Source organism: Nicotiana tomentosiformis, chromosome 12 (assembly GCF_000390325.3).
Source record: "Nicotiana tomentosiformis chromosome 12, ASM39032v3, whole genome shotgun sequence".
Classification (NCBI taxonomy): domain Eukaryota; kingdom Viridiplantae; phylum Streptophyta; class Magnoliopsida; order Solanales; family Solanaceae; genus Nicotiana; species Nicotiana tomentosiformis.
Window position 1 is genome coordinate 24,520,048 of NC_090823.1, and position 25,910 is coordinate 24,545,957.

General features: G+C 34.1%; 1 protein-coding gene and 1 pseudogene across 5 annotated transcripts in view; one reads left to right on the top strand and one right to left on the bottom strand.

Moving 5' to 3' along the window:
- The first annotated feature begins 8,255 nt into the window (after positions 1-8,255).
- Positions 8,256-25,910, top strand: part of LOC104119710 (ABC transporter C family member 2-like) — a 31,169-nt gene continuing 13,514 nt past the window's right edge. Inside the window, exons 1-16 of one of the 5 annotated variants that reach the window (XM_009631282.4) lie at positions 8,256-8,404; positions 11,662-12,099; positions 12,321-12,499; positions 13,193-13,232; positions 15,182-15,338; positions 17,512-17,626; positions 17,767-17,847; positions 17,971-17,995; positions 19,088-19,144; positions 20,174-20,239; positions 20,732-20,806; positions 21,681-21,788; positions 23,445-23,579; positions 24,695-24,801; positions 24,891-24,984; positions 25,389-25,556. In XM_009631282.4, coding sequence (XP_009629577.1) covers positions 11,767-12,099; positions 12,321-12,499; positions 13,193-13,232; positions 15,182-15,338; positions 17,512-17,626; positions 17,767-17,847; positions 17,971-17,995; positions 19,088-19,144; positions 20,174-20,239; positions 20,732-20,806; positions 21,681-21,788; positions 23,445-23,579; positions 24,695-24,801; positions 24,891-24,984; positions 25,389-25,556 — 1,740 coding nt within the window. In that variant the 5' untranslated portion in view covers positions 8,256-8,404; positions 11,662-11,766. Of the gene's footprint in view, positions 8,405-8,460; positions 8,552-8,983; positions 9,102-11,273; positions 11,354-11,661; positions 12,100-12,320; positions 12,500-13,192; positions 13,233-15,181; positions 15,339-17,511; positions 17,627-17,766; positions 17,848-17,970; positions 17,996-19,087; positions 19,145-20,173; positions 20,240-20,731; positions 20,807-21,680; positions 21,789-23,444; positions 23,580-24,694; positions 24,802-24,890; positions 24,985-25,388; positions 25,557-25,910 lie in introns of those variants that run through there. The other 4 variants (XM_009631284.4, XM_009631283.4, XM_009631286.4 and 1 more) reach the window with 4 other exon arrangements.
- On the bottom strand, positions 22,936-23,235 carry LOC104119709 (histone H4-like; annotated as a pseudogene).

Here is a 25,910-nt window from a genome sequence, read left to right on the forward strand (position 1 = left end):
GATGTCTTATTATTAGCACTCGTAGCCCCTAATAGCCTTTTAACTAAAACAAATTGCACCTATAGCTATTCTCAATATAATCACACATTATCTTCAACGTCTATCACTACATCCATTGCCCTTCCTCCATTGACTTCATAGGCGAATCCAGGATTTGAAGTTTATGGGTTCCTACCGTAAATTCAAATTAATATGCAATAATAATTGGGTTTACAGTTAGATATTTATAAATATTTAGTGAATTTCTTAATATAAATACAGAATCTACGCAAGAGTTATTAGGTTCCCGGGAACCCATATTCAATGCTCTAGGTCCGCCCCTGATTGACGCCATCAAGAACCACGAAACTACTGTCAAAAACCTAGCTCTATCGCTCTTCTCAAGTATTTTCATCTCACATTAAAGAAGACCAGAAGCAAAAACCAAGAGAAGAAAAAGAAAAGGCAGATATCAACTTTCCTTTCCTTCCTCTTTTTTGGTTGGATTGAGATGGTGTTTGGTATTGTTACTGTGATATGACTGATTATGGTGATTTTATGGTGCTAGTACGGCGGAGGTTGTGTGAAAATAGAGAAAGGGCATTTTTAAGGCACTGTATATCTATGTGTATCCCATATATATCTTCCCTATATCATATATATAATATATATATATATATATATATATATATATATATATATATATATATATATATATATATGATATACTGTGGTATACTCATGTGATATACATTCTCGAGGTGATGTTTTTCAGGTCACTTTCAAATATGAATTTTCACTCCAAATATTCCAGATCACTTCCAACATATCTCAGATTTTATATATAGCTTCGTCTAGGTGCCTCCAATGAATCTCAATTACACTTACTCAAAAAACTGCTAAAATTCATATCTGAGTTCCAATAATTGCTAGCAATTATATATACATGTCAATTTCGCTAAAATATAATATCAATTAAAAAATTGGGGCTGAAAGATTTGGAACCTAAAAGCCTTTGCTTCAACTTTTTGGGCCTTCAGTCGGCCCTGCATGTTGAGAAAGCTACACGAGCAAAAACTCTCTAATTAGGTGAGGCAAAAATTGAGGTGAAGGGTGGCTTATTCAAAATGGGGTCACGGTCAATTGCTAAGCTAAGACCACTTAGCTAGAGCTTTGTGGGTAATGACAAGTATATTGAGTATGACTCCATCCTTTTGTATTTCTGTGACTTGTTATTGTCAAGGTCGTTCCAAAGACAAATGCATGGTATATGAGTTTGTTGTCAGAGATGAATCCCGAATTTAAAAATTTGTTTGTGACATCTCACTTGTCATAGAACCCACAATTCATTCATGTCAATGGATTCACGGGTTATTATATGCATTAATATATACGTAGAACCTAGGCCAAAGTTATTGAGTTTTACCCAAGCCTTAACGTGAATTGTTTGTTGCAGCCAAGCCAAGAATAATGGGAATGTTGAAACTAATAATTGCAAACATCCGGATGATGCAGCAATGAAAAAGCCATTCTTGTGCTAGTCGTCTTTTCAATCCCTTTCGATGTGTAAAGTCATTAAAGTTGCAGCAGCAAATAAGTCTTTTTAAACTGTAAAGGAGTTCATTAAATTCTTTTTAAATGAGAAAAGAAAAGAGACGCATATGGCCTTCCAAATGTGTGAAAATTATATGAATTTGTTTAACATTACAGCTAGCCTCGAATTGTAGGAGTTGCCTATGGAAATATGTTTCCATTTTTGGAGTGCAATAAGAAAACAATAATAACTATATTTTAGTTATAAACAAATTAGAAATCTACATAAATAACCATGTTTTTTTTAATTTAAATGCATCTCATGTTAGCATTATACATAAAATAAAAATAAAAATAAAAATAAAAATAAAAAGTGCTAGAAGGTTTTTATATTTCTTACTGGTTTAAGAATCTCTAATACGAAAAAAAGACTTCTAAAAACTATAGGACCTAATAATGTAAACATAATATCATGACTAAAATATACTCTAAATTAAATGATATTGCGTATATAGATCTTTTTCTTTCACTATATCTTTTCTTTTCGTTAAGTCAATATTGATTATAAGAGATTGTAGGTTTTTCAAGACAACTTTCTTGCATGTGACTTTAGGTTTATCTCGTTCCTTTTTGACACACCTTCCCTCGCTATGGTTTCACAAGTACCGATCAGTGCATCTAGAGGTCAACAAAAGACATTACTGTACTATCTTATGAGACATTTTCTCATTTTTATTATCAATGTAATGATACTTACACCTTCTAACGAACGAGATCATTATTTCTAATCTTAATTAACCGCACATTTGATAATCCAAATCGCGTGCGAGAATACATGGCACTTGGCTAACTTGTTAATAAATGTTGCCTTTTCTTTTAAAAAGACAACTCGCTTGTCGTTTTACCAAAGATCATCGCCATTTGTATGTTGAATCATTCCACTCATATTAAGGAACTTAAATATAAATATGTCGATTCATTCAACACAGAGTTAAATACCATCTGAGGGCGTGGTTGGATGGAAGTGATTTCTCGGTAAAATACATAAGTTACCTCATGAATTATAGATCAAATTTATGTTACACATTTTCTACGGATAAAATTTACGTTGAATATTCAACCTTTTCAAAATGCATTTAAGACACACTACTTTTTTCTTGACCAGTTTGCTAAATTATGTGTGATCTCACCCACCAATTAATTCTTGACAAGTGTCATAACTCAAGAAAAAAAATAAAATACTTAATTTTCATGCTAATTAATATTTTTTCTTTAAAAAAAAACAAAAATAATCAAAGGACCCCTCCTCAACCCGTCTCTCTATCTTTCCCTACCCTACTCTTAGTCAACTTCTCCATTAAAATTTTTTCCTCCATTAAAATCCACTGACATAATCCCTCAAATCATAGGTCCTCCATTTTCCTCCATTATCCTATCATTTCACACCCAACAGCTGCTCAACTCCTCTCTCACCACTACTAGCCACTAAACAACTCAACACCGGTCGGAGTTTCCGACTAGCTAGTCAAAATCGCTCCCTTGCCAATTCCAGATAATCGGATCGGGAGGAAACTGATACGAATTAAAATAGAAGAGATTGGAGCTACTGATGGAACTTGTACAATAGGCTTGAAATGTTGCACCGTGAAGTTAGCGATAGGCTGATTAGTTAACAAGTTTACTTCTTGCAATTTATCCACTTAGTTTGCTTTATTATTTAATTAGCCCATTGTAAGTTTTCCTTATTTCTTTTTAGTCCCTAGGCCCTTGCTCACGTCTTGAGCTATATGTATGAGCTCTATCCTTTCCAGAGGCTTATGAATGAAAACCCTTTTATTTTATTTGCCTTAATTTCATTTCTTCTTAGCTTTAGCTTAGCCTTAGTTAGCTTCTTATTCTCTGAAATTCAGCAATCGTAACAGAAACTCGCCGAAGAATTGTCAGATCTTGGCCGATTCTGCCGAATTTGACAGGAAACGGAGCTTCTCCATCGTTTTTATTTTATTTTTGTGTTTCTTCTTCTCACCTTTTTTGTTTCATCTGAAATGTTGGCCGGAAAATTAAAGACTCCGGCGACCCATAGTTTTGATTTCATTTGTTTGTTCGTTTCACGGTTGCCTTACCATCAGAGCTCCAACAATTGCCAAATTGCTTATGTTATCGACTGAGATCTTCACATAATACCTTGCTTACATCTCCAACTTGAACAAATCCTTTCTTTAACAATCTGCCAACTGTTAATTTGTGGAAATATTAGTGTAATTATAGGTATTAATTATCATTAGTGTGAGAAGGTAAAGAATATAAAGAGTAAACGCCATCCTTGTAGCTGAAATGACTCTCAAAATTTTAAAAAATAAAGAAGGCTGATATAGCATTTTGATAACGGAAAATGGCCAACAATATCCCTAACGTATTGAAAATAACTCAAAAAATATTCGTTAACCTTTTGGTCCACAATTGTCTCTAACGTTTGTTTTTGAGCTTAAACTAAACAGAATGGCCAACAATACTCCTAACATATTGAAAATGACTCAAAAATAACATTCGTTAACCTTTTGGTTCACAAATGCCCCTAACGTTTGTTTTTGAGTTTAAACTTAACATAAGGGTCAACAATACCTCTAACGTATTGAAAATGAATCAAAAATAACATTCGTTAACCTTTTGGTCCACAAATATCCCTAGCGTTTGTTTTTGGGCTCAAACTTAACAGAAAGGCCAACAATACCCCTAACGTATTGAAAATGGCTCAAAAATACCCTCGTTAACCTATTGGTCTTCAGATGCTCCTAACGTTTGTTTTTGGGCTCAAACTTACTCCTATATCTAACAGAATTAACCTGGTCAATTTTTTGATTTTAACTTCGCCACATGATATTTTCTTAACCCGCCACGTATATTATATGTATTAAATAAACCCACATGTATCTTTTAAAATACCCAACGACCCTGACCCGCTCTTACATATTTGGACTGTCGGCTAAAAATAATTACATTCGCTAGTTAAATATATTAAAAAATAGACATTTATTATATATAAAAATATGTATATTATACATTAATACAACAACAACAACAACCCAGTAAAATATATTATACATTAATAATTTAATATATATTTTACATCATATTATTTTTAGGAAAAATTATACGGTGTAGTTTTTCCTTCAAATTTTGCAGATCTTAACATGTTTAACAAATATAAATTTTAATTTGCAAACATAAAAATGATAATATTCTATTTATACGATTCTAAAGGAGAAGCAAAGAAACAAATGAAAAGGAAATTATTAAAAACCTTTAATTAAATACATATTCAACAACTTAGCACATTAATAGACTTCACATGATCTTTTCAATGGAACTAATAGTGTTTTAATATACAACAATAGAGCTAAAATATTAGCAAAAACTATCATTCCATTGTCGTATTTGCTTAATAAAATCGAGTTATAGATCATAATTAATAGAAAAAACTACACCGTATAATTTCTCATAAAAATAATATCATGTAAATATATATTAAAATATTAATATATAATAATATATATTTGATATATAATCAATGTATATTTTTTATATATATTTAACTAACGAATATAATTATTTTTAGCCGATCGTCCAAATATATAGGAGCGGATCAGGGTCGTTGGATATTTTAAAAAATACATGTGGGTTTTATTTAATACAAATAATACACGTGGCGGGTTAAGAAAATATCACATGGCGAAATTAAAGTAAAAAAATTGATCAGGTTAGTTCTGTTAGATATATGGATAAGTTTGAGCTAAAAAACAAACGTTGGGGGCTTTTGCGGACCAAAAAGTTAACAAGGGTATTTTTGAACTATTTTCAATACGCTAGGGGTATTGTTGGCCCTTTTCCGTTTTGATAATGGTTCAGACCCAAAATATTTAATTTCACTCGCCTCTTTTATGTGTAAAACATGCGCGCGTAAGTTGTTAAAAGTAGTGTGTCTTAGACACACTTTTAAAAGGTTGAGTGTATAAGATGATTTTCGTCCGTAAAAAATATATAAAAGTGATTTGGTCCATAATTCATGAGTAACTTATATATTTTGCCCATTCTTAATAAAAGGTTTTAAATTCAAGATTCGATAATAAATAAATCATTGTGATATTTAATATTTTATGTTTAGGGTCAATTACATCATCAACTCTCGTTGTCAAAAAGAAGGTAAATCGTAGCACAATATTTTAAATGATAATTTGAATGAGACACATCACTAACTCATTATGTCAAATCACTTAAAAGGACAATAACCCTATTATTTTATCAAAGATCATTGACCTCAACATGTTGAATTTTTTCATTCGACATATCATTTTGTGAAACTTAACTATTACAATATGTTGAATCATTCAACATCTTGAAATACAATTTTTTGCCAAAAAGGTAATAGTATTAATTTTTGATGGAGCTGTATTGTGAATGATAATCTAAATACTGGAATTGGATTTAAAGCAATTTTCGTTGAGAAGTTATAATTTTTTATTCTCCACGTGAATTTCTCCTCTCTGATTGTTATTTATTTTTTGGCCACATACTCCTAATTGAGAATACTTTAATCTTTTCAATTAAGAACTTTTAAGTGTTAAAGTTGATTTTGTAAATAAGCGATTAAATGAATACATACTTTTATAAAAGTGTTGAAATCGATAACAAATAGTTGTAGAGTTTGATCAAATAACATTCTTTTAAGTACTTTTCTATTAAAATAATAAAAATATACACAAAACTATTTACAGAATATATATGTTTAATTAAAAGCATTCTCGCATGGAAAGGACAAATGGAAGAAATGTAATCGAGAGGGAGTTAGGAGTAACGTTTTGAGAAGGATCCTTTGGGAATTGCAAAAAATACATGGATAAAATAAAAAAATAAAAAATACTTATAAACTAAAAAATAAAGTTGAAATGACCAACTAAGAGCCCATTTGGATTGATTTATTTTAAGTGCTTTTAAGCCAAAATAACTTTTAAGTCATTTTATAATGTTTGAATAGAGTAAAAAGGTGTTCTTAAGCACTTATTTTTAAGCTAGAATGATAAAAAAAAATCAAAAGCCAAAATCTAGAATTCCTAACTTATGACTTAAAAACTATTTTGGCTTAAAAGTCGCTTAAAATAAGCCCATCCAAACGAGTTCTAAATACCTTTGCATCATTTTGGCTTATAAACATTTTTAGTGTTTAGAAAACTATATTAAATAGTACTTACACATCCGATAAATGGCAAAAATGTAATGTCCGAAATTTTATTTCAAGGAAATAATTTGGGAATTACAAAAAATATTATGGATAAAATTAAATAAATTTTTTTCATAAAAACAAAAGCGCTTATAAAGCATAAACTACTCATAAAAAAATCATAAGTTTGAAATGACAAATCAACTAATTTTAACTTATAAATACTAAATCTAACAACTTATGATTAGCTCACTGCTTACCCAAAACACCCTCTAAATTATCCATTATAAATAAACTTTTTTTTATATTCTGCAGTCTTCACCAAACAACTAGTATAAGACCCGTGCAATGCGAACAATTCTAAAAAATAATTATCATGTCAAAATGTGATTTAGTTTATTTAAGCACATTAGATCATATTAATTTTGTAAAATTCTAACTGTCAGCTCGTTTCTTAACTCAATCTATGATAATTTTTCATAACAAAATTATAATTGATTAACTACTACAATTATTTAAGTAAATATGGTCTCTTAAATTATATTACAAATATACCACTATTTTGTTGATATATCACATACAATAAAATCATACCATATGGTATATGTTGTATGATAAGAATATATATATAATAAATACATACAATATATGGTTATATAATATATCATGTGCCCAAATTTAATTAATTAATTGGTATATTATAAAATAAAATATTAAAAATGATAAAAATTTATAAAGATGGTACCACTTGACTTTTAAAACTATTTATGCTATTATCGTTACAAATAAATCTTTCCAATTGTCTGTTATATGATTGTTCTAACAAATGTTTTAATTAAAATACTTTGAAAACGAATTATATAGTTAGCAAATAACTTGTATGGTTTTATTTTTATTTATGACATTACAATCTGCATATTATTCTAAATTGTTACTCCATGTTGTTGAATAAGGTTGTCACATTCTTAATATTACAGTTCACCACACCCGTTTTAATATAATATTGATATATATTTTTGTTATTCTTGAAATATACTCTTTTCGTTCACTTTTACTTGGCACATTTTAATTTTTCACGTCCCTTAAGAAATAATAAATAAAGTGCATAATTTACCATGATACTCATATTAATTGATGCATATTTTATTGAATTTGAAAAAATAATTTGAAATGAGTAATAAATAACCATGGGTATAACAAGATTTTTTTTTTGTCATTCTCTTGATATGCGTAAAGTGATAAATAAAAATAAAAATATATTTTTACTATTATGTCAAATAAAAGTGAACGGAGGAGGGATAATATTTTTAAAACTTTATTATGTAGTTCACAGTTCTCCACTTGTCTATATTCACAAAACAATTTCGCTGAATAAGCCTCTTTAAAAGTAATTTTGACTTTTCTCCTCCAATTTTCCAGAAAATTACGTCATCGCTGACGAAGCTCCATTTTCCACTTTCAAAATTATTATACTCCCACTACTACTACTACTACTACATTATTATTTTTTATTTAAAAGAAAACAGAAAATTTCAAAATTCATTTGGATCCACAAATCATTATTCTATCATGAGAGTTGAGACAACACTGAACACCGAATAATATATATAAACTTTGCATAGAATCTAAATACCTTTTTACTACTGTCTCGTCCTCTCCGTAGAAAGCATCTAAAAGGTATCTCTTTTTCTTTCCACTCGCCATTTGAACGCTATCTTTCCTGCAAATCTGGTTGCTTTATTTTTCCTATTTCTTTGGTATGTTTTTTACTGATTTCTCTGTGAAGTTTCAAAAAGTATACTTTTGTTTGGTTCATTTTTTGAGGTAATCTAATACGAGTATTAATTTAGTTTTGTGATTACTTATGTTAATTGCATTATGAACTATTGCTTAGTAGCCGCTTCTGGGATGATTTTTGTTTATTTTTGGACTTGAATAGCATAGAAGTTTGTTGTTTTATTTTTATCTTTTATGATTGATATTTCTGAAGAGGTTGACTTCTACATTTTCTTCCCAAGACTTCAAATCTAGCTTATTATTTTGCCTTTTTTTCTATAAATATAGATGTTATGACTTATGTAGTTCCAATTTCAGAAATTGTCCTTTTGCTGGATTCATATTTTAAGGTGATTTACGGTATGCGTGATTATGCCTTTTTGTTTTGTTTTTGACGATGGTGATATTCGAGCCAGCTTGTGAGCACCTCGACTATTCCACCGGGTACCTGCTACCTCCCACCAGCATAGGCATCTTGGTAACTCTCCACCAAGGCAAATGGAAAGAAATTACTTACTGTTTTTTGCCTTTACCGGGATTTGAACCTAGACGTAATGGTTCTCCTTGCTATTCATTGACCACTAGGCCACACCCTTAGGTACTATATGTGATTATGCTAATTGTACTATAAACTGTTTTCTATTGCTTAGTAGCAGGTAGGTAACTGCACTGCTGGGAGGATTTTGTTTTTTGCATTGAAGGATTCTTTGAACTTTTATTTGTGTTGCTTTGAGATTATAATTACGAATCAGTTGACTTCTGCATTTTTTTTTTCAAGACTTTAACATTTTAATCTAGCTTATTATTATTTTTTGCAAATGATGTTAAATGCTGAAAATAAATTGATGTTGTGAGATTCCTATTTGTGTGGAAAACGAAAAGATATAGATAAAGATAATTCATGAATTAACTTCTCAAGTTAGGTTTGTATTGGGAAAGGTTGATCTTCGTTGAAAAATATACTCAGGGAGCAACTAATTAATGACTAGAGGTGTATCCAAGATTTTAACTAGGTGCGGAGTACATGATATCCATCACAACTCTCCAGCAATTGGTACAAATCTAGTTTAAGTATATAAGTTGTCCTATATAAATCACTGATCACGCCCAACTCTAGTCCTAAAAAGGATAAGCGGTCCCTTCAAATATAATTCGGTCTAAGAGTCCGGAGTCGAATCCCATAGAGAACTAAAGCTTAGCTACAACTGCTCAATATCGCTAAGAAACACAAGTTCAAACAATTTTCTAGTTATAAAGATTGTGATTTTTATGTATAACTAATTAACTAACAAATATTAAAGTAGTAAAACTATCAACTAATATACTAACGGTTGGAAACAAGATTAAGGAGGTTTAGAGTTATGATTTCCCAAATTTTCGGAATCCTTCCCACCAGGTCTCCTGCAATTTTGCCCAAGTATTCCCTACTGATTGTGAGCACTTCAGGTGTAATTCTCTTCCGAGCAACTACAACAATTTACTAGATATATTCTCCCGAACTACGCTTGCTGGCACTATCTTACCGCTCACTATGACCATGTCAAGGCTTTGTTATTCCTAAACCTACCTTTAAACCCGCCATATTGATTCCTCACATACCTTAGGAGTGACGTTGTTCAACAACCACCTAAATATGTACCCTATCCCAAGCAATTCATAATAAATAGGCACTGTTAATTGAGAGCTTTTCAATTAACTAAAATAAGCACGTAGTTGAACAAATAGAGAAATCTAAAAGCTCAATTATAACAAAACATATCAAGAATTCATCCGACAAAAGGGTCCATCAAAACCCTAGAAAGAAATTTAGCTACTCATAGTCATGCTAACAACCATGATAATATTCGAAAGCATTCAAATAGAGATTGAGGAAGAACGGAGAGAAAACTCTTGTGATTCCTTGCTTCCAAGTGTTGCCGTAGCCTTCTTGCATCTACAATAATGTCTCCCCTCTAAAAAATAGGTTTAGAACCCCTTTTATACATGTTGGGGGCGTGTAGGGTCGCAACTACCAAGTCCTAACCGAAATAGGAAAAATTCTCGCTTGGGCGCCACGGAGGGCGCTTGGCGCAAATGCCGGGCGCCCAACTCTGACTTGTGCTGTCTTTTGCATTTTGAACAAAGCCTGGCTCAAACCTGGACGCTAAAAATTATACTCCCTCTAAATTCTTTCATTTTAGCTTCAATTTGCGCACAATCCTTTCATATCACCTCAGATTGACCCCTACACATATAAGTATCATTGTTAAGCTCGAGTAACAAATATTTGCACTAAAGTTAACAGGATCGAGGCATAATGCAAGGCAATTTACATGCAAAAACATGAATTTTTAGCCAAACATCAATCATCTATTGTTGTTTTAACTTTTGCCAGGATTTGGACCTAGACCTCATGGTTCTCTTCGCTTTTCATTGACCACTAGGCCACACCCTTGGGTGGTATGTGTGGTTATGCTAATTGTACTGTAAACTGTTTTCTATTGCTTAGTAGCAGGTAGGTAACTGCACTGCTGGGAGGATTTTGTTTTTTGCATTGAAGGATTCTTTGAACTTTTATTTGTGTTGCTTTGAGATTATAATTACGAATCAGTTGACTTCTGCATTTTTTTTTCAAGACTTTAACATTTCAATCTAGCTTATTATTATTTTTTGCAAGTGATGTTAAATGCTGAAAATAAATTGATGTTGTGAGATTCCTATTTGTGTGGAAAACGAAAAGATATAGATAAAGATAATTCATGAATTAACTTCTCAAGTTAGGTTTGTATTGGGAAAGGTTGATCTTCGTTGAAAGATATACTCAGGGAGCAACTAATTAATGACTAGAGGTGTATCCAAGATTTTAACTAGGTGGGTGCGGAGTATATGATATCCATCACAAATCTCTAGCAATCGGTGCAAATTTAGTTTAAGTATGTAAGGCGTACAGTATAAATTTTCAACTGCATATGTGTAATTATAGCCGAATGCAGTGGACTGGGCGTGAACCTACCTGCTGCCTGAACTCTACATTCGCTCATGTTAATGAGTTGACCTATATCTTGCAAATAAAGCTGAAAAATTTATACTGCACTTGTCATTGTCAAATTATTTCACGACTCTGAATAGGGTGAAATGTGCTTGATACGCTGAGAGCAATAAGCTTTATATTCTTGCAGGACAAATACAGAGGTGATGCAGAGGTACAGGATTTTCATTTGAAGGAGAGGCAGAGTACAAGAAAGTATTGGGCTTGTAGAGGGTTACACGGGGTATCGTTAACAATGGCTTTCAAGCCATTGGATTGGTACTGCCAACCAGTGGCAAATGGCGTGTGGTCAAAGGCTGTCGAAAATGCCTTTGGTGCTTATACCCCATGCGGAACAAACACTCTGGTTATCTCTGTTTCTCATCTAGTCCTTTTAGCCTTGTGCTTATACCGACTATGGAAAACGACAAAAGACCTCACAGTCCAAAGGTTTCGCTTGAGGTCAAATTACTATAACTACATGCTGGGTCTGTTAGCTGCTTATTGCACTGCTGAACCTTTGTTTAGATTGGTCATGGGAATGTCAGCCTTGAATGTAGATGGACAACCTGGTCTTTCCCCGTATGAGGTAGGTCTCTTTCTATGATATAGTGTGTGCTTAGATTAAATATGCGGCTTGTGGAGCTAATACATTGGAATTGCATACTATGAATGTTAAAGTTCCTTTAAGGGTATGAGTTCAGTATGCTAGTACCTAGATAAATAGATTTTTTATCAGATGGGACGTATACAGATATCTATGTTTGAATTTTTCCACTTCTAACTTCTTGCCATATTATCATTCTTCAGATAATTTCTTTGACTATCGAGGCTCTTGCTTGGTGCTCTATGCTGGTGATGATTGTTCTCGAGACGAAGGTATATGTCCGTGAGGCCAGGTGGTCTGTTCGGTTTGGAGTAATATACAGTTTGGTAGGGGACGTGGTGATGCTTAATCTTATCCTGACTGTGAAAGAGTACTATAATGGGTATGTTGTTCCCCCACTTGGATAGTTCTTGAACTGATACAATTTATGAAGGTTTTTGTGTTTGTGTGTGTGTGTTGGGGGGGGGGGGGGTTCTTATTCTGACCCCCCCTTCCCTGTCACGCCCGCCCCCAGTTACGGTTTTTAGTGAGCGTGCTTTGCATTAGAGTTATAACTGCATCCTAAGCAAAATCTTTTGAGTCATCCATGAGTATATTTTCTCATTCAAGGGCTATGATTTTATCCCCCAACCCCCACCCGAAACCCTAACACTAAAAATAAAAAGAAAAAGGAAAAAAAAAAAGAAGAATAGGGGGAAAGAATTAAAAGTATAAGTAAAATCTCATTGTGAGTTAAGGATGGTCCCTGCTTGTCAACAATAATTCCTTCACGGAAAAAGAAAATAAAAAAGAGCAAGTCCTGAATATATGCTGCTGCTCTACTTCTGATGAAGGTCTTTATGGGAACAAGCTAAAAAATAGTGGGAGCTGAGCAATATCACTAGTCAATGGCTCAATGCCTGCCGCTTCCGGTTGATGTTTAGGTGGCATATCAGGGGTCATTATTTTCTTTGTAGATTTGAGTTCTAAAACTCTTAAAATTCTGATATGAACAGATATACTCACCAGTTTTGAACAATCTCATTCACATCTTTCTCTTTTCTTGCTAATCAAAGCTGTCTATCTTTATCTGCAGATCAGTACTGTATTTGTACATCAGTGAGGTTGCTGTCCAGGTTTGTTGCTTTATCATCTTTCATGTGCTCTAGAGTTCATATCATGTAAATAGTCAAGAAATGTTACTTGAGCGTATTTGTGGAGCATATGCACTAATAACATTGATTGTCTCCTTTCTCGTACAAGCCATAATGCGATAGTCATATTCCCAACTCGTTTTACCTCTTATAACTTTATCTTTAAGTCCTGGTTCTACAATAATGCCCACCATTCCTATTTTTATCTATCCCACAATACCATAATTTATAACCTGTGTTACCTATCTCTCTAGTTGCCCTGTCCGTTTAGTTTCCTGTTGGCATGCAGTATCAACTTTCCTCCTTTTTAGGGTATCCACTAATTCTGTCGACTTTCCTGTCAAAGTGCCTATGTTCGAGCTACCTACCCGAATCCGACCTTAGAATAAAAACAAGGGAAAGTAAGCTTAATGATTGGACTGAAGTTTGGAACTCGCTGCAGTTCATTCGTGGAGCAAAAGTTGCTTTACCTTATTGGAGTCTTAATCTAACTTACTTTTATCTTCTTCCATTTCACAATTTTCTTTGTATTTCATGCTTCTGGAATTTTCTCAGAACAGAGGAATTTTTATAACTTCCTGTGTTTATAGTTCATGAAATATTCCTGAATTCGAAAAGATGGCAGGGTTAGTCCTTTTCTGGTCTCTGTGTTAAAACTAGCTAGTTGCATAGTTAAGAAACTTCATTTTTGTGAATGGTTTAGGTATTACTGATGAAATAGGAAAATTTGGAATCTGTGAGTACATTAGCAGTTATTTTCCCTCAGAATTGAAGCTTTTCTTGGTTTGTTATGATAAATTTACTTAAAGGGAAATAAAACACAAGTTCATCAAATAGGACCAAGAGCATGAGAGAATATAAAATATGTGACTGGCAATAAAACTCCTTTATGGTGTCACCAGAAGGTCCCAATACTTTTAAAGTAAAGTTTTTTCCCCTTGAAGTTGGTTATAAGCAATGGGTAGCAGACATTCTACTCATGCTACAATTGTGTGTAATTTCACAAACTATACATCTTTTTACATAGACAAATTCCGAAGTTTGATGTGCCAAATTTAAAATTGTTATTGCAACTACTACCTCGGTTTCAATTTTTGAGTCTTTTCTTTTTGATCTGTTTCAAAAAGAACGCCACATTTTTATATTTGTTAAGTTTTTATTCCAACATTCACATTTTACCCTTTATGCATTATAGGAATGACATGACATGTCTAGGACCAAGATTCAAAGGATAATTTTGGTATGTTACACACACTTTTCGTTAAGACCACAAGTTTCAAAAATCTTCTTCTAGTCAAACTAAGACACATAAAATGAAATGGATTGTATATTAGATGTGGGGTATATGTTCACTAATCGGTCTTCCTTGATATTCCTTATTAGCATTGCCAATATATTGTCCCAAACCATGCAGTGACTGTTTAGTTACCAATTCTTGTGAGACTGTTTTAGGTCTCGTTCCCTACTTTTGATATAAATTGACACTTGTTGTCATTCTAAACTATTAAATAATAAAAAATTGTTCTCGATTAATTTGAATTTATGCTTGAAATTACCAAGACTTCACAGAATGATGCCACTGAATTGAAGCCCAAATTATGAATTCTCTTTACACAAACCTGGATCAAAATATTATGAAGATTGAATTGAATGAAGCTTGAAAACTAGAGGAGACAAATCCATCATTCCATGTAGGCACCTCTATGTTTGGAGTGCGCTGTGTCTATCCCTGAGGCTAAATAGATAATTCAACTTTTCATTAGTAAGATAGTTAGTAATTTTTTAAGCATGGGATTGACTCAAGTTTTGATTGCCAATTTGCACTCTTGAAGTTAAGGGTGCATTCTTATGAGGGAATTATTGGATCGCATGGTTTTAACTTTTAAGTAAAGGATTAAACTGAGTCCAGTCTTATTGTTTCTTATGTGTAGGTATTGTTTGGATTGTTGCTGCTGTTTTATATTCCTAACATGGATCCTTATCCCGGCTACTCCCCACTTCGAAGTGAATCTTTCGACAACACTACATATGAAGAACTTCCTGAAGCAGAGCAGATTTGTCCGGAGAGGCATGCCAACATATTTGCCAGTATGTGACTAGATATTTTTTTAAGCACTTAATAATTTAGGTTTTAACGTCCTTCATAAGTTTAATTATGACATGAGCACAGATTTCAGCTGATATGGAATTCGGGTACTTCCCAACTGGGGGCAGATCCTGGGAACTTGAGTACTTGACCAGATCACTGATGCATCAAACATCCGTCTAGTAATGTGATATCTATCTATGGATGTATATGTCCACCTATGAACTTCAGCACACTTGCGTCTCGTTGATAAATTCTACTTTGACCTCTTCATTTCTTATTTCTTTGGTGAGAGGGGGTATGGGGAGCTTTAAATTAGTGTTTGCTGTGATGGGAGACTACAAATATGTTATTAGCTCCCAAATTGGTAGTTTCATCATGCACAGATGTCTATTCATATTGGGCATAACATTAGCTTCAAAGTGTAGAAAGAGTTGGATATAAGATTGGCACAGACAAAGGGATGGTGAACAAGTTGGAGGAAGGAGACACTTAAAAGGGTAAGCAAAGTAAATAAGGAGAATTCTAGGATTTCTAGAATCCCAGATTGGTTAAGGAGAGAACTTTACATAACAGTTCTTGCAGAAGGAAAAGCTGGTGTGTAAACCCATGCCTGTGGTGCCAACGAGCCGTGTCTTTCAAAAGTTTAAGTATTACTCTTCTCCAAAAATGGTTACTGGGGCATCAAAGTTCCACTTATATGGGGAACTCTTTTTTTAGTATGTCCTTCCTGCTAATACAATTGGTGTACCTGATGGTAACGTAGTTAGTCAGAGATGGCCGAAAACCCATTAAAATTTTGAATTTGATGGAGTCGATTCCATCCAGGTTCAAAGGCTGGCTTTAATTTTTTTTAGATAGTTAGACACAAATATGCTTGTACAGGTAATAAAATCAAAGGTTGACTTTAATTTGTGTATTGCTGAAGGAAGCTACAAGCTTGCTTTGGATGGGTTTGTGGAAGGGGATAATGTAAGAGAAGTTCATCTTCTCAAATTCATTTACTCCCTCCGTTCCAATTTATGTGAACCTGTTTGACTGGGCATGAAGTTTAAGAAAAAATGAAGACTTTTGGAATTTGTGGTCCTAAACAACAAAAAGGGGTCCAAGGTATTTGTGTGGTTATAAAGGCTTCCCATTAAGGGTGGAATTGGGAGTTTAAGCTAAATTGTTTCCAAATTTAGAAAGGGGTCATTCTTTTTGGAACGGACCAAAAAGGAAATAGGTTCACATAATCTGGAACGGAGGGACGGAGGGAGTATTTTGAAGTGGGGAGGGTAACCGCATTCACACTTGGTTCGATGCCTGTGGTTTGGCAACTTTGAAGATTCGTGCTCTTGGATCTATGTGATCGTGCATCTGTTATTCTTGCGTTATTGGAAAGAAGAGTATGCTATGGAAAAGGTCTAAGAGGAAGACGCTCGAAGCCAAATCTTTTTTATGCATGCATTTTCAAAGGAGGTCACCCAAGACGTATATGGAATTCCATCTGGAAACAGGCGCCAACGGAGGTTTCTTTTTGGAATGGGCTACCAGAAATGGTCGTAGCAAATATCTAAGTAAGAAGAGGATTGTCGCGAGCTGGCGCTTTATGTATAAAGTCATTATGAAGATAGAGATTATTTGCTTTGGTACTCTGCAGATGTACAAATGAGTTGTAGATTGTTCTTTTTCTTATTCAGTATAGCATGGTATTGTATTCTTCTCAAAAATAGCATGGTGTTGTATAAGAGGATACTCTGGTGAGTGGAGGTTGAAGAAGATAGAAGATAGAAGTAAGGAAGCATGGAAAGTAGGCCTACCCTTTGCGCTTAATGGTTAATTCGGAAAGGGAAGAGCAACGAGGTTCTAAAGCTGTCGACAGTTTCTCCATAGAGCGTGAAGAGTTACTTTGTATCTTTATTGTACTTTTTGTGGGAAGAAAAGATACCTTTGCTTATAATAGTTAGATTCTTCTGAAGCTCACAGCTAAATCAATGTAGTACAAAGCTTTTGATTCCATCTTGGTGTGCCTATTGATGAAATTACCTTAACTTACTTAAGAAAGAAAAGTATTCGTGAAATAACTTGTTCAGGAGAGGATAAATTAATAGCATATCTATAATCAATTATTTTCCTTTTGATCAGCATCCAGCTGCAAGGGACCTGATATTTGCCGCTCACTTTCTTATGCAGAAATTACTTTTTCATGGATGAATCCTCTTATGCAACTTGGTTATAAAAGACCATTGACAGAAAAGGATGTGTGGAAACTGGATACTTGGGATCGCACTGAAACTCTGAACAACTCGTAAGTGTGCTCCCTTCCTTCTTCTTTTCATCATTTAAGATTTAGTTTAAATCCCAGAAAGTGACTAACTTATTGGGGAAAAGAAAGTCAAAACCGAATTTGGTGAAGCAGATATATTAATATTCTTATAAACTATTTAGGTTTCAAAAGAGTTGGGCAGAGGAGGCTCAAAGACCTAAACCATGGCTTTTAAGAGCTTTAAACCGTAGTCTTGGTGGAAGGTAAAGATGTTTGCCTATGTTTCATGCTTCTGTTTTGCTGATTTTTTCATACCAAGATATACATTGCTCGATCAGTTGATATTTTATGTTACTAAACATTTTTCCATCTTTCTATGTTTGCAGGTTTTGGTGGGGAGGCTTCTGGAAGGTAGTTGATTTCATTTGTTACGTCTTAGTTGGTTAATAATAGTTCTTGAATTAATCAGATAATAATTAGAATGCATCACGTAAAAGCTCTATGCTCTGTAATTTTATGTTACAAGTTTAAGGAAGTGGACAAGCTTGCTCTTTTGGACTTAGAAGGCTCACTTCTGGAACCATATTTGTATCTTCTTGTTATTACATTGAAGTCTAGAATATGTTGCATGATTGAATATGCGTATGCGTATGTGCTAGTAACTGTTCCTTTGATCGTCAATGAAAACTGATGTCCAGAAGTACACTATATGTGAAGCATAATGTCATTAGGTAATGGTATGCTTTCTGAAACTACCCGCAGAAGTTGCAGGGCTTGAGAGAGAGAGAGAGAAAGGAAGAAAGAGAGTTAAAGATGTAGAGGGAGAGGGGGAGAGATAGTTAGAGAGAGGGGTTCTTATATATCATGATTGCTCCGCTTTACATGGGAGCACTTGTAGATGTTTATGAGTGTTTTGGACTTTTACCACCTCTTAAGAGTGGTCTGTTTGTCAAAAAACCTTCTTTCTGAAGCTCTGCTTCAGATGGGAAGTTGACATATCTGTATCCGTAAAGAATTTATGTGAGTTATAAGTAGTAAAATGAAACGTGCTGAATGGAGCCAAATGGATATAGAGGAATTTATAGTCAACTCTGAACTAGTTTGTTGTATAAGCTATTATTGTTATTTAGATGTTTGCTTGCATCAATAATATAGGGATGTAGAGACACATGTTCACGTGCGCACATGTATAAATTTATGTATGCAGCACACATTCATAGTTCTATATCTGTACATTTCTTTTTTCCCTTCTCTCTTCTACCTTACATAACTTTTTACTTTCTGAAATACGTGTATAAGATAAATGTGTTTTAGTTAATTTGACTTTGTAAACACCAAAGTTTAGGCATGTGTTGTCTTACAAATTTTATGTTTTATCTACCGGAAGTACTATAAGGCATACTGAAGACATGTTTTTGAAGTAACATTTGTTTTCTTATATCATGAGTATTTAGTTGAAATAACAAATTTGTAACTTCTCTATGTTTCTTTTCCAACATGTAGATTGGAAATGATGCTTCCCAGTTCATTGGACCACTTATTCTAAACCAACTCTTACAGGTAAAAAGCAATTTCAGTTTTGCACATTCTGTAAATTGATGCTTGTAAGGACTTTTATCCAGACCCCTTTTGTGTCCTGAGAAAAAGATGGTATACCAATATCTTCTGGTATCCTAATTTATTTTATACTTGCTTTGATGGCTAGAGTAGTTGTGGATCTGGTGATGAGGTTTTTGTAGCTCCCAACTAGTTTTAGGTGCCATCTTCCTTTTGTCCTTTTATATCTGCACCTTTAAACTTCTTAAAATGATCTCCACCAAAATTATCATTTATTGGCCTTTGGAATGCAGCAGTAAGTACATAGTTTTTCTTTTTGACAAGAAAAGTGGGATAAAGGCTGCAACCTAGATGATAGGATACGCAAGGAGCACAATTATAGTTTGTTAGTTGGTGCTTCATGTATTGGAGGCAAGTAGGGATGTGGTAAGGATATCCTTATCTTTTTCTGATCATGCAGCAGGCCTGTTGTGAGGTGTGGCTCCGTATTGGTTTTTATTTGGAACTTTATATGGAGGAGTTTGGAAAAGTTTTGAAGGGATTAGCAACTTTCCTGAAGCCTAAGACTACCATTTGGTTATTGTTATTTTGGTAATCATCGTTGCCATTAGCTTCTCTTTTGCTTTGGTTGAGTACAAATCTTATTTTATATGCTTATAAAAAAATCTTAATTTATACTCTTTGAATTGCAAGTCGTTTAGTTTGTATTTGATATGCATCGATGCATCCTTGGTGCCAGGCACCAAGATGAATTAATATTTTTCCAAAAGTAGTGATATTTCTTATTCATTGTTTACATTTCTCTGATGTGCATAATTAGGTTAACAAAGTCAATTGTGATCATGATGTGAAAATTACCCTTTAAAAGTGGTAGTTTTCAATACAAATAATGTCCACGTCTGACATCATAATGTTTGGAGATGATCTGATAATGGCTTGTTAGAATTCCTTCCATTAGATTTCCCTCTTGTTCTTTTTTCTTTTAAAATTTTCTGACATCTGATCATTGTCTCTTGTATCTCCATTCAACAGTCTATGCAACGAGGTGATCCAGCATGGATAGGCTACATCTATGCATTCACGATTTTTGTTGGAGTGGTATGAATTCTATGCCAACTTGTGAATACCAAGATACTATAATCTGGTCTCTCTGTATTTGACTATTTCAGAAAATGTCTTCAGCCTGCTTGCATATTGGACTTACTCTGAAAAACCAAATCTTACGCAGTGGTTACGTCAAATTGAATTGGCATGCATAAAGGTCCTAGTACCTGCTATATGTTTGAGGCCTTTTTGGTCTGACTGAAGAAATTGTATGCAATTAGCTGGAGGCCATATATCTAACCCCCCCCCCCCCCCAAATATTCTTTTTGCCATATATAAAATCTGCCTTTTCTTCCCTTTTTCTAATTTAACGTTAATGTTCTTTTCGCCTATTCCTGTGACACCTACTGAGAGTGTGATTAGAACGTTATAGTTTTTTCTTTTAAATAAACTTTAATTAACTTTCTTCCACCATTGGCCTCTGGCTGGCTCTGTTTGATATGCAACTGTGAAACTGACATTATTTAAGCACAAATTCTCTTCTAGGTGTTTGGAGTTCTCTGTGAAGCTCAGTATTTTCAGAATGTCATGCGTGTTGGATTTCGCCTCAGATCTACTTTGGTAATTCAGATTCGTTCTTTATTCTATCGTCCTCTCTTCTTTCTAGTGTTTGTCCAAGCCTCCTAGGTTACATTTAGAGGTGACATAAATTTCTGTAATGTTGGGATTATGTAACACAATGGGTATATATCACCAACCTTCTTCATCCTCTCTTTTTCCTTTTTCTGTGCTCGCTTATGTATGAACTACAATTTCTATTGATAGCTGATATCTCTCTATGAGGTTTATTCTTATCCCTTTCTGTTTTATCCTAACATGCAAGACTTGGATCTCAGGTTTGTCTTATTTTTAAGAGCTATCAGGAGTCTGTTTGAAGCACTGGCTCCTGTACTTGTAATTATGTTTTGGCCATAGTCCTTGTTTTTTTGCATTAATTTTCATGACAATAATCATCCTGCTGGATAGAATATTTTACGATCACCTAACACAAAATATATATATATAGGTATATGTTAGCAGTCGGGAATTTCTTTTACCCGTTAAAACCAAGTTATGTATGTTCAATTTTGGTAGTTCTACACTTGCATTGCAGAGGTGCCGGAGATCAATTTCTACACTAACCATTAAATATGATTCATATTGGAAATACTTTTTTAGGTTGTCTGTTAAAACTCTCTTTTGAGTGACTATTGATATGAGTTAAAGTGATTTCTTGATTTGACTTGTATTTGTGCATTGTCCTGGTTCTTGTTTTTGAGTTACTCTGGAGTTAGTTTAGCTGCTTGTAGCTTCTTGTAGACTCTGTATATGTTCAGCTCCATCAGTCTATGTCCTTGCTGGTATATAGAGCTCATCAACTATTTAACTTTATAAATCATTGTTGATGCACTGATGGTATGATTATGTTATGTTTTAACCCCAATTGGCTTTGTAGGTTGCAGCAGTTTTCCGGAAGTCTTTGAGGTTAACCCATGAAAGTCGTAAAAAGTTTGCATCAGGAAAGATAACCAATTTGATGACAACAGATTCTGAAGCACTTCAGGCATGTCGGTTGCACTACTGCTGATATTATTTAGTTCATCAATCTTCTACAAGTTGAATATTCTATAACATTTACTTTCTTCACTTGATGAAGAGATTTTGCTGATTTAAGGAATGGATTCCTCCCATTGATATGCCAATTTCTGAAACATACCTGTATCATAAGATATATAACATCATTAAAAAGGATGCGTAGAAAAAATGCTTGAGAATGGACAATCATTGCTTATTAATGAGAGACTAAAAGCATGCTAGAAGCCCCAATTTTAATAAGATAATGTAGAAAAATCGAGTCACAACAGTACGACAAAAGAGTAATGACAATTAAACTGAAGACTTTAAAGTAATTTTGTTTTCATCTCACTATCAATATCACCATCAAATCCGGCATGAACCAACCTGAATCAGATGCTATCCAACAAAATTCAGAATCCTGAACGTATTATACAAGGGTCGCAGAATAGTTATTCGTATCACAAGATACAATTGAATTTACGCACTAAATACATAAGGTCATAAGTTATATGGCACTGAAGACTTGCATCGAATTGTATCTTTAGATACTGAGTTACTGACTACTTTGGTTGTGCTATCTGGTATGTAATTTTCTAGATTGCACACTTGATGATAACTCTCCTTTGGGAGCATAAAAGGTTGACCGAATACATTGGTGAAAATACTGTGCTTAAGATAAAAGGATCAGATCCATATGTCGGGGGTCATATTATTCCCTTCATTAAAAGTTAACATCTTGAGATGAAATGGTACCCACCATTCTACAGAACATAATATTATTACTATTTGATGCATTTTCGTAGCACCAGTGAGTGACATTTTAAAAAAAAAAAGAAAAAGAAAAACTGAATCAGTCAGTGATGTTCATTGAAATAGAGCAAATATTGGAAATTCTAAAACAATTTCACCAATTCCAACTCACAAAACAACCAATAAGTACTATGACAAAACTCTGTCCCCTATAGGAGACCACACTAACTACCACCAAAATAGAGCCCCCCCCCCCCCCCCCCCCCCCCAAAAAAAAAGCTAAAAAAACCCCATATCCCTTATCAACCATAGTAATCATTCTTGTCCTTCTCTTGACAGCAAGACTTTTGCAGAAGAAACAAAAGCCGGAACCAATCATCCCCTCAACCCCCAAAACCATAGAAAGTCCTACTCTCTCTCTTGATCACATACACAACAATCCATAGAAGTCACCATCTTCCTACGAGCATGCTCGATATAGGTAACAGCATTATGAATCACATTCTCTAGAAAACACATATCTGTATCCTCATAGATAAGCCCACTGATACGGTCCACTCCTCTACGAACCAAATGCCTAATGGCTGCCTTTGTGATACCTTGAATGTTATCATGGAGGACCTTACGATATCGTTTTGCTCCTTCCTTTGAAATCCTTTTCCTCCCTTTCCACGACTCAACATTTCGATCAACCACTAATTCTCTGCAATTGGAAGCTTCTGGATCTCGAAGAGTACCAGAGATGGCAGTGAACGGCCTTTTTACAAAACGGAAGCATTATTCTATGTATTTCTCAGTGCCTAGATTAATTAAAATCCTGTTTAAAATATCTGTTTGTCTTTTAGATGTAATTTTTGCTGTGTTGACATTGATGCCTTTTTTATTTCTCCAGCAAATATGTCAGTCACTTCATACTATTTGGTCAGCTCCTCTTCGAATTACCGTTGCATTGGTTCTTCTTTACCAGCAATTGGGGGTAGCAGCACTTCTTGGTGCACTTATGTTGGTTCTTATGTTTCCAGTACAGGTAAGAAGCTTTTCTCTTCCTCTTCTCACTTTAAAACTTTTATACAATTTTCTTGAATATATTTCCATTTTTTTGTTATATACCTGAATATGGAATATACTGCTTGCTTGAGGAAGAGCACTTTCGAGCAACAAGAAGAAAGAGAGTTGTTTCTGTAATTAAAGGCAAATGCTTTTACGCCCGAGTTCTTTTGGAGCTAGTGGTTATGCTAATAGAATTATCCAAAATGGTTTTAATTCAATTAACAAATATAAGATTTTTCTTGATGAGGTTAATAAATATAATTGTATAATATGGAAAACCACAAATACAAGTTGTATAAAGATGATAGAGAATCTTACGCAACATGAGTCATTATGAAATCATGACTGGAGTAGGACATGTGCTCCAAAAGTACATGAGTAAAATCATTTAAAGTAATGGTAGTTACTTTTAAGGCACACGAATGTTTGTAACAGCTGGAGTATCACATGTGCTCCAGAAAACTGGTCTGATGCAACCCTATACAGTAAAAGAAGAAGGATATGAGTACTTGATGTTGAGGTTAATTACTTGTGGCTATCATTATCCCTCAATAATCCAAATTAAATAAATTATTGAAGGATAACGATAGCCACAAATAACCATTATATTTTCCATTTTGACTGGAATCAAAGGTGCTGATAGTTTGGTACTGATGGATTTTATGTTTTGGAGTATTCAAGAAGTGAAGAATTTCTTTTTCTTTTGTTTTTTTTTTTGGGGGGGGGGGGGGGTTGTTGTTGCGCAGATATAGAACATCCATTAGCATAACCTGTGCCCCAGTATATCCATTACCTGGACTTTTGGAAACTTTTACCCATAATTTCACTGCTAAAGGATTCACCTGCCTAATGTCGCTTCAGGGGAGACTGCATAGATTTTGGGTATCAAACTATTTATTCTGTGAAGTCAGTGTCCATTTTCCCATGTGGTTGTCTTGACACTGTTTTCTTTTTCTACTTGTCTCATTTCTTTGTCTGCTTAGAGTGTGCACAGCTATTCTTAATACCTTCCATTCCCATGTCACAGGAGTCTCTTGCTTAAATAAGTTACTGTTGCTATTGTCTTAATGAAAAAATATTTGGGTTATGCAGACATATGTAATAAGCAAGATGCAGAAACTGACAAAAGAAGGATTACAGCGAACAGACAAGAGAATTGGTCTCATGAATGAAGTATTGGCTGCGATGGACACAGTAAAGTATAGTTCATTCGCAGAAGCATGTTTGTAACCCCTAAATATACTACCCAGCTTAATGATTTGTGACTCTAGTGATATGTATTTTTCAGATCTTATGCATGGGAGAATAGTTTCCAATCTAAGGTTCAGGGTGTTCGGAATGACGAACTGACTTGGTATAGGAAAGCACAATTACTAGCAGCGGTATGTTATGTTAACCAGAAGCATGAATTGTGTTTTTCCGGAAGGAAATGTTATTGTGCCTTCCGTGGATGTCAAAACAAAGGTGCATTACGTTGTATTGCCACAAGAATAAAGCTTGAATCAATTTTACTACCTCTCATGCCCCTAACCTAAGACCATACACATACACATTTATTTTATTTTTTTTTGGTAAAAAAAAAAAAACAGTTTATGACATACACATTTATATATATGGACAAGACTGCATGAATGAAAACAGTTTGCTTCACCTTGGCTTATACGGGGCTGCGGGCAGAAAGAAAGGACACCAATACTGCAATATAAAATTTACTTGTTCTTGTTTTTTCCTTCATTTTTTCCTCTTGGCCTGACTTTGATATCCTCTTCATTTTTATCTGTTTCAGTTGAATAGCTTCATTCTGAACAGTATTCCTGTTGTGGTGATTGTCATCTCATTTGGGGTATTCTCGTTACTCGGAGGAGATCTAACACCAGCAAGGGCATTTACATCTTTATCCTTGTTCGCGGTGTTGCGTTTTCCGCTCTTCATGCTTCCTAATATAATAACACAGGTTTCAAATGTTTCTTCACAATCTCATATGCTGATAATAAATAGCTTTACTGCTTTTTCAATTGTTGAAAAACCCTCAATTTGCTGATATCTGACTTTGAAGAATCGCTGTTGTAGCATTTATTCTAGACTGTTAGAGAGAAGAAAGACTACTTCCTCGGAAGTTCATTAGTCGTGCTTGAGTATTGTTTCATTTTCTAATTGACAATCAAATTTCTCACCTAACCACCCTCCCCAGGAAAAATAAAGAAAATGAGGAAAAGAAAGCAAATTTATTATCATTTCTAACCATCTGAGTTGAAGGGAATAGCTAGAATTAGTCAGCAATGATGATCAGGGGCGGATCTATTGAGGC